The 15,579-nt window shown below is 39.6% G+C and overlaps 1 protein-coding gene across 3 annotated transcripts in view; it reads right to left on the bottom strand.

The window, feature by feature from the left end:
• The window catches only part of pde3b (phosphodiesterase 3B), a 79,784-nt gene extending 64,605 nt beyond the window's left edge, over positions 1-15,179 (bottom strand). Inside the window, exons 1-2 of one of the 3 annotated variants that reach the window (XM_023995668.2) lie at positions 14,066-14,155; positions 13,306-13,343 (exon numbers count right to left, since the gene is read on the bottom strand). In XM_023995668.2, the coding sequence (XP_023851436.1) occupies positions 13,306-13,314 (9 nt within the window). In that variant the 5' untranslated portion in view covers positions 13,315-13,343; positions 14,066-14,155. Of the gene's footprint in view, positions 1-13,305; positions 13,344-14,065 lie in introns of all 3 variants that reach the window. The other 2 variants (XM_023995667.2, XM_023995666.2) reach the window with 2 other exon arrangements.
• Positions 15,180-15,579: the final 400 nt, after the last annotated feature.

Genomic DNA, 15,579 nt, shown 5'->3' on the forward strand with positions numbered 1-15,579 from the left:
ATCAACTAGATTCAGCCTCGAGCAAATGGTCAGGGGGGCGGAACATAATTACAAATCATTTGTAGACTGCAAATTGACCGCAAGAAGCCCAAACAGATATACAGTAATATTTGACTAAAACATAATAATTTCAAACCTTGCTTGTGTAACAGTATAACTTTAGACCGTCCCCTCGCCCCGACACGGGCGCGAACCAGGGACCCTCTGCACACATCAACAACAGTCACCCACGAAGAGTCGTTACCCATCGCTCCACAAAAGCCGCGGCCCTTGCAGAGCAAGGGGAACCACTACTTCTAGGTTTCAGAGCAAGTGACGTAACTGATTGAAACACTATTAGCGCATACCCGCTAACTAGCTAGCCATTTCACATCCGTTACACTTGCAGATATACAGTACTCAAAAGTTTGGACACACCTACTCATTCAAGAGTTTCTTTATTTTTTATATTTTCTACATTGTAGAATAATAGTGAAGACATCAAAACTATGAAATAACACATTTGAAATCGTGTAGTAACCAAAAAAGTGTTAAACTAAATATATTTTGTATTTGAGTCTTCAAAGTAGCCACTCTTTGCCTTGAAGACAGCTTTGCATTCTCTCAACCAGCATCATGAGGTAGTCACCTGGAATGCTTTTCAAACAATCTTGAAGGAGTTCCCACATGTGCTGAGCACTTGTTGGCTGCTTTTCCTTCACTCTGCGGTCCAACTCATCCCAAACCATCTCAATTGGGTTGAGGTCAGGTGATTGTGGAGGCCAGGTCATCTGATGCAGCACATCACTCTCCTTCTTGGTCAAATAGCCCTTACACAGCCTGGAGGTGTGTTTTGGGTCATTGTCCTGTTGAAAAACAAATGATAGCCCGACTAAGCACAAACCAGGTGGGATGGGGTATCGCTGCAGAATGCTGTGGTAGCCATGCTGGTTAAGTGTGCCTTGAATTCTAAATAAATCACAGACAGTGTCACCAACAAAACACCCCCACACCACCTCCTCCATGCATCACGGTGGGAACCACACATGCGGAGATAATCTGTTCACCTACTTTGCGTCTCACAAAGACACGGCAGTTGGAACCAAAAATCGCAAATTTGGACTCATCAGACCAAAGGACAGATTTCCATTGCTCGTGTTTCTTGGCCCAAGCAAGTCTTCTTATTGGTGTCCTTTAGTAGTGGTTTCTTTGCAGCAATCCGACCATGAAGGCCTGATTCTTGCAGTCTCCTCTGAAAAGTTGATGTTAAGACGTGTCTGTTACTTGAACTCTGTGAGGTGCAATCTGAGGTGCAGTTAATTGCCGATTTATGAGACTAGTATCTCTAATTGAATTTATCCTCTGCAGCAGAGGTAACTCTGGGTCTTCCTTTCCTGTGGCGGTCCTCATAAGAGCCAGTTTCATCATAGCGCTTGATTGTTTTTGCGACTGCACTTGAAAAAACGTTCAAAGTTCTTGAAATTATCCGGATTGACTGACCTTCATGTCTTAAAGTAATGATGGACTGTCGTTTCTCTTTGCTTATTTGAGCTGTTCTTGCCATAATATTGACTTGGTCTTTTACCAAATAGGGCTATCTTCTGTATACCAACCCTATCTTGTCACAACACAACTGATTGGCTCAAATGGATTAAGAACGAAAGAAATTCCACAAATTAACTTTTAACAAGGCACACCTGTTAATTGAAATGCATTCCAGGTGACTACCTCATGAAGCTTGTTGAGAGAATGCCAAGAGTGTGTAAAGCTGTCATTAGGGCTCTCGAGTGGCGCAGTGGTCTAAGGCACTACATCTCAGTGCTAGAGGTGTCACTACAGACCCTAGTTCGATTTCAGGCTGAATCACAACCGGCCGTGATTGGGAGTCCCCATAGGGTGGCACACAATTGGCCCAGCATCGCCCGGGTTTGGCCGGAGTAGGCTGTCATTGTAAATAAGAATTTGTTCTTAACGGACTTGCCTTGTTAAATAAAGATTAAATACATTGTTTTATATAAAAGGCAAAGGGTGGCTACTTTGAAGAATCTCAAATATAACATATTTTTTATATTTGTTTAACACTTTTTCGGTTACTACATGATTCCATATGTGTTATTTCATAGTTTTGATGTCTTCACTATTATCTCTATTGTGTGGGAATACTTTTCCAAATAAACATTTGCTGGTGTTTTTACAGTCTTTTATGTCCAACCATTAAAAAAGATGAGGTACCTTGCCATAGAGCATGATTTAGGTGAGATGTTATTATTTTTATTAAATTGTGCCTGTCATTTCTTTAAATGCAGTTACTTCTATTCTTAAAATATAGCTGGCGGACATTGTGGGACAGGGGCAGAGAGAAAGCAGACTCAAATGGCCTGACAGGGAGAGGGGTGTCAAGAGTAAGATAGCATGCAGAATAAAGAGTAGTGCTTTATAAGAGGGTCTTATGAGACAGACACTGTAGGCGGGTCACATCCAGGCAAGGGGCCTGGGCTTCCTCAGTCAGAGGCCAGCGTTAACACTCCACCCCTCATTCCTCCATCTTTTACTACGGACCAGATGAGGATGAAGAAAAAGAGTGCAACAGCATTGCAATACATCTGAGGGTTACACACTTATACCAACGACTGACATTTTAATAATGAGACAATTTATCAATTATTAAGGTCAAGATTCTTTTTAAAAGTGTATTTCTAGAATTTAATCTTTGACAAACTGACAGCTAGCGGAGAGTGGAAAGGAGGATGATCGGTTCAGATATCAATATGAGTACTAAATTCTTCAATACCAACTAAGACTTTTTAATATCAGGTCGGCCCAGACTGTCTATATTAGCACATCCCTACTATAGCTAGACTGTTTGGGGGTTGTTTTCAGGATTTCAATTGGTGTGGAAAAGACTTCCTGTCGATTTCTGATATAAATTATTTTGGAAAAGGAACACATTGAGGACATTTGTGGGAAATCCTGTGACTTGGTGACTTTGCCTATCCATAACCATTCTTGGGGGCGAATTTATTCACTTTGTTCCGCTGAGGCTTCATTTTTAATAATACGAACACCTTCGCTGAAACAAAAACACAAATCCCTCCCATCCTGCTCCATGAATTATGAATCAGTAGTCTCGCCATCACTTCATTAATACATTATGTTCACAGTGAGATCTCTAAAATGGCACCAGCAGCATTCGTGTTGCGTAGGGCTTTCCCTCCCAGACCGCCTGACACATTGAAGGATCTCACCAACAACAGACAGATGTGTTCACGCCACACTGAGGTCGTCAGCATACAGCTGCACTAAAGGACATACCGACCGGTAGGTTACATGAACACAGGGCCACGGCTTATTGTTTTGAAAACTTGGGACCAGTTTTCTAGCAAACACAACATTTTTACACTTTCAGAGCCATGTAAATCAGACTATGGAAAGCAGCATAGGAATTAGAGGTCGACCGATTAATCGGCATTGCCGAACAATTAGGGCCGATTTCAAGTTAACAAATCGGTAATCTTCAATTTTGGACGCCGATTATGGCCGATTACATTGCAATCCACGAGGAGACTGCGTGGCAGGCTGACCACCTGTTACACGAGTGCAGCAAGGAGCCAAGGTAAGTTTAATGCTAGCTAGCAGCTTATCTTATAAAAAACAATCAATCTTAACATAATCACTAGGTAACTACACATGGTTGAGGATTTTACTAGTTTAACTAGCTTGTCCTGCATTGCCTGTTAATTTATCATCGGATCACAGCCTACTTCGCCAAACGGGTGATGATTTAACAAGCGCATTCGTGAAAAAAGCACAATCGTTGCACCAATGAACCTAATCATCAACATCAATGCCTTTCTTAAAATCAATACATAGGTATATATTTTTAAACCTGCATATTTAGTTAAAAGAAATTCATGTTAGCAGGCGATATTAACTAGGGAAATTGTGTCGCCTCTCTTGCGTTCAGTGCAAGCAGAGTCAGGGTATAGGCAGCAGTTTGGGCTGCCTGGCTCGTTGCGAACTCGTTTGCCAGAATTGTACATAATTATGAATAACATTGAAGGTTGTGCAATGTAACAGCAATATTTAGACTTAGGGTTGCCACCTGTTCGATAAAATACTTTACGGTTTCGTATTTCACTGAAGGAATAAATGTTTTGTTTTCAAAATGATCGTTTCCGGATTTGACCATATTAATGACCTAAGGCTCGTATTTCTGTGTGTTTATTATGTTATAATTAAGTCTATGATTTGATATTTGATAGAGCAGTCTGACTGAGCTGTGGTAGGCAGCAGCAGGCTCGTAAGCATTCATTCAACCAGCACTTTCCTGCGTTTGCCAGCAGCTCTTCGCAATGCTTCAAGCACAGCGCTGTTTATGACTTCAAGCCTATAAACTCCCGAGATTAGGCTGGCAATACTATAGTTGCCTATAAGAACATCCAATAGTTAAAGGTATATAAAATACAAATGGTATAGAGAGAAATAGCCCTATAATAACTACAACCTAAAACTTCACTAGGGTAGGGGGCAGCATTCGGAATTTTGGATGAAATGCATGCCCAAATTAAACTGCCTGCTTCTCGGGCCCAGAAGATATGATATGCATATAACTGATAGATTTGGATAGAAAACACTCTAAAGTTTCCAAAACTGTTAAAATTGTGAGTATAACATAACTGATTTGGCAGGTGAAAACCTAAGAAAAATCCATTCAGGAAGTAGTTTTTTGGGGGGTTTCGTAGTTTTCTATTCAATGCCATTACAGTATCCATTGACTTAGAACTCAAATTGCAGATTCTATGCCTTCCACTAGATGTCAACAGTCTTTAGAAATTGTTTCAGGCTTGTATTCTGAAAAATTAAGAAGTAAGAGCAGTCTGAATGAGTGGACCCTAAAGTGTCACAGAGCTTTTTCATGCGCACGACCGAGAGAGTGCGTTTCTTGTTTACCTTTTAAATTGACGATGTTATTGTCCGGTTGAAATATTATCGATTATTTAGGCTAAAAACAACCTGAGGTTTAAATATAAACATCGTTTGACATGTTTCTTTGAACTTTACGGATACAACTTGGATTTTTTTGTCTTCCTGTTTTGACTGCGTTTGAGCCTGTGGATTACTGAAGAAAACGCGAACAAAACTGAGGTTTTTGGATATAAAGAGACTTTATCGAACAAAAGGAACATTTATTGAGTAAATGAATGTCTGCTGAGTGCAACCATATGAAGATCATCAAAGTTAAGGGATTAATTTTATCTCTATTTCTGACATGTGTAACTGTTCTACTTGGCTGGCTACTGTTTGTAATGATTTGTCTAGTGGGCTATGTTCTCAAATAATCGTAAGGTATGCTTTCGCCGTAAAGCATTTTTTAAATCTGACACGTGGTTGGATTCACAAGAAGTTAATCTTTAAACCTATGTAAAATATGTTTTGTTTTCTGAATTTTTATAATGAGTATTTCTGTATTTGAATTTGGCACCCAGCAGTTTCACTGGCTGTCGAAGAGGTGGGACACTACCGTCTCACGTGCCCAAGAGAGGTTAACTGGGAATATTGAAGACTCGTGTTAAAAGGAACCACCAGATTTCATATTTTCTGAGCAAGGAACTTAAACGTTAGCTTTTTTACATGGCATATATTGCACTTTTACTTTCTTCTCCAACACTGTGTTTTTGCATTATTTAAAACAAATTGAACATGTTTCATTATTTATTTGAGACTAAATTGATTTTATTTATGTATTATATTAAGTTAAAATAAAAGTGTTCCTTCAGTATTATTGTAATTGGCATTATTACAAATATATATATATATTAAAAAATATATATAATTTAAAAAATACATATATTTAATTAAAAATAATAATAATAATAATATTAATCAGTATCGGATTTTTTTGGTCCTCCAATAGTCGGTATTGCCGTTGAAAAATCATAATCGGTCGAACTCTGATAGGAAACCTGCTCCATTCATTGACAGGTTTTTGTAACTTGTTCTAAACCTTGTTGTGTTAATGTCGGTCAGAAAAAATTCAACAACTGCTGAACTGAAAAGTTCCTGTTTGAGATGGAGAAAGACCAGATGTTCTACCTACAATAGTAAAGTATGTGATGAGAATATATATTTTTTGTTTGTTTCCAAAGCTAAAGTACATGAGAATATATAGATTTTTTTGTTTCCAAAGCTATAATATTCCCAATCAATGGTTCAAATCAGAGCTAAAGAGAGTACAAATAAAGAGCTTTAAACATCTAAGAATCAATTTGGAGAGGCAATAGGACTGAATGAGCAGTAGGGAGGTGACTGAGGGCGTTGTTGGAGCCCATGCAGCCATGTCCTTTTCAGAGAGCAAAAGCAGTCATGCGCTGAGAAGCCAAACACCTGCGATAACAGGCCCTCAGCAAGCGTCAACGCCCGCCCACCACACCGACCTGCTTGCCTCCAGCTGCACAATGCCAAACCCAGACAAACTTCCTCATGAGCTCAAGATAAACCGATAAAACCATAACTGCCCATAGACTCACACCAGGAGAGACAGAACATACAGCTCAGTTACTTTGTGTGTATGTGTGTATGTATAGGACACAAGTTCTTTAAGTCACTCATTAACCTTGGATCACTTTCTCTTTAAATACGTTATATTTGTCCTCATATCTAGCCTACCAATATGCCACAAAGTGTAGTGATGTGACACAGGATGTCAGTACACTACACAGGATGTCCAACCTGCCCCTTTGCAGGAATGACACACATCAAACAATAGACAAAAAAAATTCTGTCTATTTTGTCATGATAGTCCAAACACCACCCAAAAAAAGAGAAACGGTCTGCTAACAAATCATGCATTTCTTTTCCCCAAAAGACATGCAATGACTTTGGTTTATGCCTAGACGAAGTGACTGTTTTTCATTTGTGTGAACTTTTTAGGACGTGTGGGGCCAACATGTCTGTTTCCATGAAAACATTGCTACAAATGTAGGACTGTTTTATTCTGTGAGAAATGTAACCTATACAGGTAAAAGCACTGTATGGTCTTTCTACCGTTCTCATGTGTGCAGTATTTTACCATTATTCTATCACTGAAAAAAAGAACATGATAACAACAGTGTAATACTGCAGGAATAATACTAGCCTATATAATACTGCTATCCATCTTACTACAGAAATCAAGCATTTAATACAATTACAAGTTCAAAACCTGACTCACTGTGTGAACTCAATTGTTTAATTGTTCTATTGACTGCTCCTATAGTATAATATGGAATACTGGCACATTATACTATAGGAGCATGGGACCATGCATTGAAAATGTGTTTGTCAATCTCCTGTTTTCTTTGACCAAAATTGCATTTCAGGTAGAGAAGGTTCCATCACTGGGGCCAGGAATGTACACCTGTTTTACTGTAGGCCCTTGTTCAAAGTTTCAGGTTAGGTTTTGCTTTCTTTTGAGTTTGTGCAACGCAAACTAATAATTCAATGTCAAACAGATGATGCACAAGATGTCAAACAGATATCAAGCAGCACTAGACGCACCTTCTGGTCCATGCCACTGTAGTTGGGTTTAAAGACGTAGAAGGCTGCGCTGATGACGAGCACAGATCCATTAGAAAGTGGGAAGGAAGGCTGTGACTCACAGGCAGGGGCCAGGGAGAGGGCCTGTTAGCTGGGATTATCAGGTGGAGAAGCCATGAGTCCAGAAATGACGTGAGACCGCGCATCAATGAGATATTCCCACAAAACTGCAACGACCAATTATCACTATAGTTGGCTAGTCCATCAGTTTAAGAACCACAACAGGGTCTGTTGGCTACCAACTGGCTAAAACACCTCAAAAGTGCAAGCGTAATGTATGATGACTAAGTTTCCAAAGAGAATCAGGAAGTGCAGGAGAGGCTGAGGTGTTGCAGTGTGCTAGCTAGGTCAAATAAATCACAGGACAGAGTGTGGCGTCTTTATCTCAACCAAGTAAGACGCTCATTGGCTTAATGTCGCTCTCCATACACAACACATGCACAGCCATTTGCTAGTCAGCAAAGAATACAGATTCAATGTACCTTCCTCAGTAACATCCCCTGAAAGTATGACAATTGTACTATCTATATGAGGGAGGGTACTATTACAAGATAATGAGCTACATTATCTGTCCGAAATACAACGCAAGCAAAGATGCCCAAAGTTACTTTTTAAATAGTTTGGAATAGGCCCACTGCTGATGGTAATGACGTGTGCAAAGCACTTTTACACTGTTTACCTGAACTCTTCATAAATGATCACTACCTTCCCACAGACATTGTAAAAAGAAGGCTACTGCGACTGCATGTATTATGGTCTAGGCCTATTTGCACTCTGCAAGGATTGTTTTGCAGACAGATGATGTCACCCTTAAAGTCAAACTGCAATAAATTTCAAAGAATGTCAAGTAATCTTGAAAACAACACAATAAATATGATAACACACTGATGATTATGTAATGATTTGATCTGATTTGAAATGTAAGACGTTTGTCCAACTGTGTATCCAACACTTAAGAGCCAAACTAGCCTACATCTGGACTTCTTTTGCCTGACTGTTTTGGCTGTACTATTCATTGTTTTTTAGCATGAACTATCAAGCTGAAATCCAAACTTCAGTATCTTTAAGAAAAACATAACTGATGTGCCAATGTAAACCAAACTTTAAAAATGTACGGTATCAGAGTCCAAAATAAGAAATACTGTATCACTGCTTATGGCCCATCACTGATCATCCATCACTGATCATCCATCACTGATCATCCATCACTGATCATCCATCACTGATCATCCATCACTGATCATCCATCACTGATCATCCATCACTGGGACATCCATCACTGGGACATCCATCACTGGGACATCCATCACTGGGACACTAAGTCTTACGCTCAGAATGTCTAACCTAATACCAGAGGTTTCAGAATACATGACACAAAGTGAGATGATAGACATGCAAATGAGATGTAAAACTTTCTCTTCTCTGCATTATGGACCTACTTAGTCATGCCTTTGTTGACCTATACAATTCATAATGAAGTAGACCTATATCATAGCTATTTGAACTGTATTAGTAGGTGTACAAAGGAGTGTCAAGCACAGTATGTAGGCCTACATACAAAAATAGCATGGTGTAACTTTGTGTTCCACATTTAAAAAACAGCATAGTGAAATGTAGCAGCAGGGCTCTACAGTGCGACCAATTTACTTGCAAATGCGCCTAAATATTTTGCTGTGCAACCTTGAATTTTAATTTGGGAGCACCTGTGCACCCCCCAACCCAAAATAAATAATAATCATCACCCAGATGATAATTGTTGCAATGATTACTTCACTATACCACAGCCCCCCAAGTGCCGTGGAGAATACACTGAGCTCAGATTCATGACCGTCATGCTTGCACAATTACTACAAAGAACCTGGCTTGTTACCTCAAATATTTTTCATTGTGCTCCTAAATTTCTTTGTGTGCTCCTACATTTTTCAACTTAGATGCACACATGCTCCTTGTAATAAAAGTCAGCGTAGAGTCCTGAGCAGAATGTGATAGTGTTCCATAACAAGGCCTACATACAGTTGAAGTCGGAAGTTTACATACACTTAGGTTGGAGTCATTAAAACTCGTTTTTCAACCACTCCACAAATGTCTTTTTAACAAACTATAGTTTTGGCAAGTCGTTTAGGACAACTACTTTGTGCATGACACAAGTAATTTTTCCAACAATTGTTTACAGACAGATTATTTCACTTATAATTCACTGTATCACAATTCCAGTGGGTCAGAAGTTTACATACACTAAGTTGACTGTGCCTTTAAACAGCTTGGAAAATTCCAGAAAATGATGTCATGGCTTTAGAAGCTTCTGATAGGCTAATTGACATCATTTGTGTCAATTGGAGGTGTAACTGTGGCTGTATTTCAAGGCCTACCTTCAAACTCAGTGCCTCTTTGCTTGATATCATAGGAAAATCAAAAGAAATCAGCCAAGACGTCAGAAAGAAAATTGTAGACCTCCACAAGTCTGGTTCATCCTTGGGAGCAATTTCCAAACGCCTGAAGGTACCACGTTCATCTGTACAAACAATAGTATGCAAGTATAAACACCATGGGACTACATAGTCGTCATACCGCTCAGGAAGGAGACACGTTCGGTCTCCTCGAGATGAATGTTCTTTGGTGCGAAAAGTGCAAATCAATGCCAGAACAGCAAAGGACCTTGTGAAGATGCTGGAGGAAACAGGTACAAAAGTATCTATATTCACAGTAAAACGAGTCCTCTATCAACATAACCTGAAAGGCCGCTCTGCAAGGAAGAAGCCACTGCTCCAAAACTGCCATAAAAAAGCCAGACTACGGTTTGCAACTGTACATGGGGACAAACTCATACTTTTTGGAGAAATGTCCTCTGGTCTGATGAAACAAAAACAGAACTGTTTGGCCATAATGACCATCCTTATGTTTGGAGGAAAAAGGGGGAGGCTTGCAAGCCGAAGAACACCATCCCAACCGTGAAGCACGGGGGTGGCAGCATCATGTTGTGGGGGTGCTTTGCTGCAGGAGGGACTGGTGCACTTCACAAAATAGATGACTTCATGAGAAAGGAAAGTTATGTGGATATATTGCAGCAACATCTCAAGACATCAGTCAGGAAGTTAAAGCTTGGTTGCAAATGGGTCTTCCAAATGGACAATGACCCCAAGCATACTTCCAAAGTTGTGGCAAAATGGCTTAGGGTCAACAAAAGTCAAGGTATTGGAGTGGCCATCACAAAGCCCTGACCTCAATCCCATAAAACATGTTATGGGCAGAACTGAAAAAGCATGTGCGAGCAAGGAGGCCTACAAAACTGACTCAGTTACACCAGCTCTGTCAGGAGGAATGGGCCAAAATTCACCCAACTTTTTGTGGGAAGCTTGTGGAAGGCTACCTGAAACGTTTGACCCAAGTTAAACAATTTAAAGGCAATGCTACCAAATAGTAATTGAGTGTATGTAAACGTCTGACCCACTGGGAATGTGATGAAAGAAATAAAAGCTGAACTAAAATCATTCTCTCTACTATTATTCTGGCATTTCACATTCTTAAAATAAAGTGGTGATCCTAACTGACCTAAGACAGGGCATTTTTACTAGGATTAAATGTCAGGAATTGTGAAAAACTGAGTTTAAATGTATTTAGCTACGGTGTATGTAAACTTCCGACTTCAACTGTAGTTATCATGTGAGAGTTCCAGCAAGAGACAGGCCTATTAAAACAGAGTTGTCTTTCAAAGACTTTAAATTACTTTGATTTCAGCTGCAAATGGTCTCATATCAAAAGGTGTTGGTGTTGATACGCGCCTGGCAGCTAACACTGAACTTTTGTTATGTGGAAACTAGAAACAATTAACAAACAAGGCCTAAATGCATCACTGTCTGGCAACAAATGGATGTAATGCAGAACAGGACACACAGCATACCATCATGTCAATATCAACAGAGCTTCAGGACAAAAGCAAGGATCGCGTCTAAACTTTGTATGCAAACCCAAATGTGGTTGACCACTGATCGTATATGGTGGTGTTGTTCATTTGGAAATATTAATTTGTGGAAAACCTTATTATATAAAATTGTGTATTTTTCCACATTGTGTCTTGCAACATTGACAATCTCTTTTAAGGTCAAAATCTTTTTTCATTTTTTTTTTTTCAAGTGACATGAGTTAGTCCTTTCCACATTCCACACAGCATTTGTCATAAGCATCATGTGCTGACCCCCCAAAAATATAAATTATTTTACTATATATTTTCTGATGAATCAATGACCAACAAATCATGTAATGTCATGATATGAGGCGCCATTTAATGTGTGACCAAATAAATCCAGTAATCTATGCATGTGTGGATGACAAGTATGATCTATGGTTAGTATTACGTTTGAGTTCGTCCTTTCAGTTCCAAACTAACTGTGTCCGCTAAGACCATATTTGAGCTAGGCTTAATTACTATTAGTCTACACTACATCATGACAAAGTGTCACATACAGGACTTGACTGTGGACACTGAACCTGACGTGCACATCATCACACTCTTAACGTCCTTGCCTGCGATATTAAAATATGGTCCTTCAGCTAGGACAGTAGCACGTTTTGGGTAATGTCCTCTCTTAAGTCAATACAATTGGACAACAGGCAGTGACAACTTTATTTCACTGATCAATACTGGTCTACACCAATGCCCCTCACTGCCTGACAACATTAACGCTAGACCAGACCTGTATGGTAGTATCCAGACTTGAGTCTGCAATCTATTCCTGACAACATCCACTGCAGGACAATGAGTCAAATGAACAAACAACAAATTCAGTGTTGTGTTGTATGAGTGAAGTGTGCTATTACAACACCGTAATAAAACATCCTTTATGCAGCTTATGCGTCTTATCTTCATCTTTAAGGTAGTCCAGTTTACAACAAAAGGCTATTGCTGAAACAATATTTGGCAGGTCACTTTTATAAAACGACTTAAAATAAAACGTCACAGGTTCATAGACAGAATCAGAGAGGCAAAACTAAATTTGGATAAATCTAATTGACAATGAACAATATGATAGGCTAATCTAATATGGTCAGAGGGCAGGGCACATACTAAAATGTCAGCTGAACATATTGCCCTCGTTGGATTTGAAAACTCTTACTGTTAATGTGTGACATTACGCCTAAATATTTCACAAATAAACTAGAATCAGCTACCATCACTGATAATAAAATAAAGCCAGACTGCAATCCATAAAGTTTCTACACACAAATAGCCTGTTATTATACATCTTTAAATGAATTACATTCCTTTAGGGTTTTAAAATATGGAACATCATTTGATGTTAAAGCCTGATGTCTATTTACTGTCAGAGTGGATGGCCCTGTCCTTCCAAAAACAGCTTCTTTCTGATACACGATTGGTTCTTGAGCTTAGATATTGAAAATGTAAGCAAGCTAGCAATATTTCACATCCCTGAATGTTACGATTGGGCCTGCGTAAGAAAGTAATAAGCTATTTCATCAAGTTGTCTTTCTTCATAAAATCAAGGGGTATTTTTTTTAAATAAATTGTAGTCTATAACATTTTACAGACACAACCTTTAAAAAGGACTTGCCTTGCTCAGCTGGGTCACAGTGATATTGTTTGTTTACAATCAACTGTAAGTGTGAACAGGATGTTTGACTATTGGGGGTCTTAGATGAATATCTTCCATCTTGAACTATTGGGGAATGGTCACAATACATTGCCTGGAATACAGTGAGTGTTGAAGCCAAATAAATACACTTGATGTTACTCACACTTTCCATTGCAGTGGCCTCACACCAGGGTATCCAATCTACAGTGAAATAATAACCTTATAAAGCACTTCAGATATTAGTGAATACTTACTTACTTACTTTATTGTCCCCATGGGGAAATTTTGTTGCAGTGTCATGTACACATTTAAAGTGGCGTTAAATACAAAACAGGATTGACAATACAACTTTCAATAACAGTCACGCACCAATAAATAAAATAAAATGTAGCACTAACCACTTATTTTCTATGCCTATATGAAAATTATGCCTGTGAGTGAATTACTAAATAATGATCATTGCATTGATTACTCTACCATAAGTGATCACGCTTTAACTTGGACTTAACTTGTTTGACAGGTTTTCCTGTCATCAACACAACACTCAACAAACAAGAATAGAATGTCTGAATAAAAGTCACTTAGGTAAATTGACTTTCTGGTGCTTGTGCTGCATGTTATAGTCATATGGGTTTAATTATTGCAGGACAATCAGACTAGTCTATTTCAAGAGACGATTATTTGGTGTGAGTAGAGGTGAATGACCTGGATGGTGAATAGCTCAGCAGTGTAGGGGTGATTGTCTGTCTGGACTACTGTAGGCCTATGCATTCTGGATATGGAGTTGAATTGCCTCCTTGCTGGAGACCACAGGCTCAAGGTTGTGTACTCTTGCGCACGTGTGCTCACTCTGAGCAGTCAGTGATACTTTTTGCACAAATGAATGTAGGCAATGATGAACTTTATGCCAGCCCATGACCTACCTGTTCTCTGGATATGCACGGTAATGAAGGTCTGCGAGGCATTTTACAGCTGCCATAATAGCTGGTCGACGTTTCCCCCAAAGAAACACAACTGGACCTTCTCCTGGGTCTGATCACAGGGACTTTCTCCTCGCTGCTGGAGATCCTATTCGGCGTTTCCCTCGYCGGGTAATAATGGTCAAAACAGAGGGACAAGAGCGWGCCTGAGACACCSGCKAAACACGCAAACACGGGTCTCAGGAGTGCAGGCAYYCAGCTRAGACTGGTGAAAGACACCAACCACACAACACTGGCAAACACCAGGATCAGAACACTGTGTTTGAGTTTCAAAGTGGGGATCAGTGTTAGGAGACCCACACATCCCAACACGAATAACAACCTGCCAAACATTTGCATCTGGTGTTGGTCCTCTCCCCACTGCAAAAACCGCAAAACTAAAAAATCCCCTAAGTAACATGATGCTGGCAGTGACACAAGCCAACATMTATTACTTTCCCTCTTTTTCCTCCTTAAATAAAAMGTCAAAAAGAAYAATGCACAGCCTATGCTAAAGAGAGGGCTGATGGACTGAGAGAAGCCCGACAGAAAAGTCCGCAAATCCCAAAAGCTGAAGTCACTTTGCAAGCTCCTGGAAATAAGCAACGAAACTGCAAAAATTYRGAATGCACCCAGGTATAGGCCAYAAAWTCGAAATATTTTTGAWTTCAGAATGTCRTCATTGCAAAACCTACAGACGTTAAACAAAAATCCCCTTTGATGGTCTTGTTTTAAAGGGGTGACGCAGCTCTTCACATAGCCGTTCCTGAAGCMCTCTGTGCTGTTTGCATTGGCAACCCCATCGTGGTGCCTGATTTTACTGTGCAAAACCTCTCCTTCTTCGCGAACAGCCATGTTTTCAACTGTAGCTCCTTGGATTCCTTCAAAAGTTTCCTTCTCCCAATATTCTCGACGTATTAACACTCAACTACATGACGGCAAACGCACTCCATGGTCACTCAAACGTGCTCAAGCATTTTGACTAAAAGAAAGAGAAGGTGAAATGTTGTTGTTTTTAGATAAAAGGGACTCCGTGTCGCCGCCTAGATGTGACAATCTGCTACAAAAACTACAGATCGACACAGGCACGCGCTCTGCAGCACTGGAACAAACCGTGCACTCTCATGGTCGGTCAGAAGACGGAAGAAGAGTGCTGCTATATAAAATCTGTCGGAGTTAATCAGCTCGAGATAACTTTTTGTAATTTTAGTGCACGCATTTTTTAAATCACAATTAATTGCATTGTCTGAACGCGTTCAAAATACACTGAACCCCCCCCCCCCAAAAGATCATATGTACAGCTAAAAACAACCACACAACGTCAACATGTTGACAGTGAGGTTAAAGAAAGTGTGCGTTTATCAATTTACCTGAGTTTGCTTGCGTTACTTTGGACAAAATCCAAACGTCAAATGATCTTTCCTTCAAACAGATATGCAACTTGATCTGTTTCTTTAGGATTTTAGGATTGATAAAGT

The sequence above is a fragment of the Salvelinus sp. IW2-2015 genome, linkage group LG10 (assembly GCF_002910315.2).
Source record: "Salvelinus sp. IW2-2015 linkage group LG10, ASM291031v2, whole genome shotgun sequence".
NCBI classification, from domain to species: domain Eukaryota; kingdom Metazoa; phylum Chordata; class Actinopteri; order Salmoniformes; family Salmonidae; genus Salvelinus; species Salvelinus sp. IW2-2015.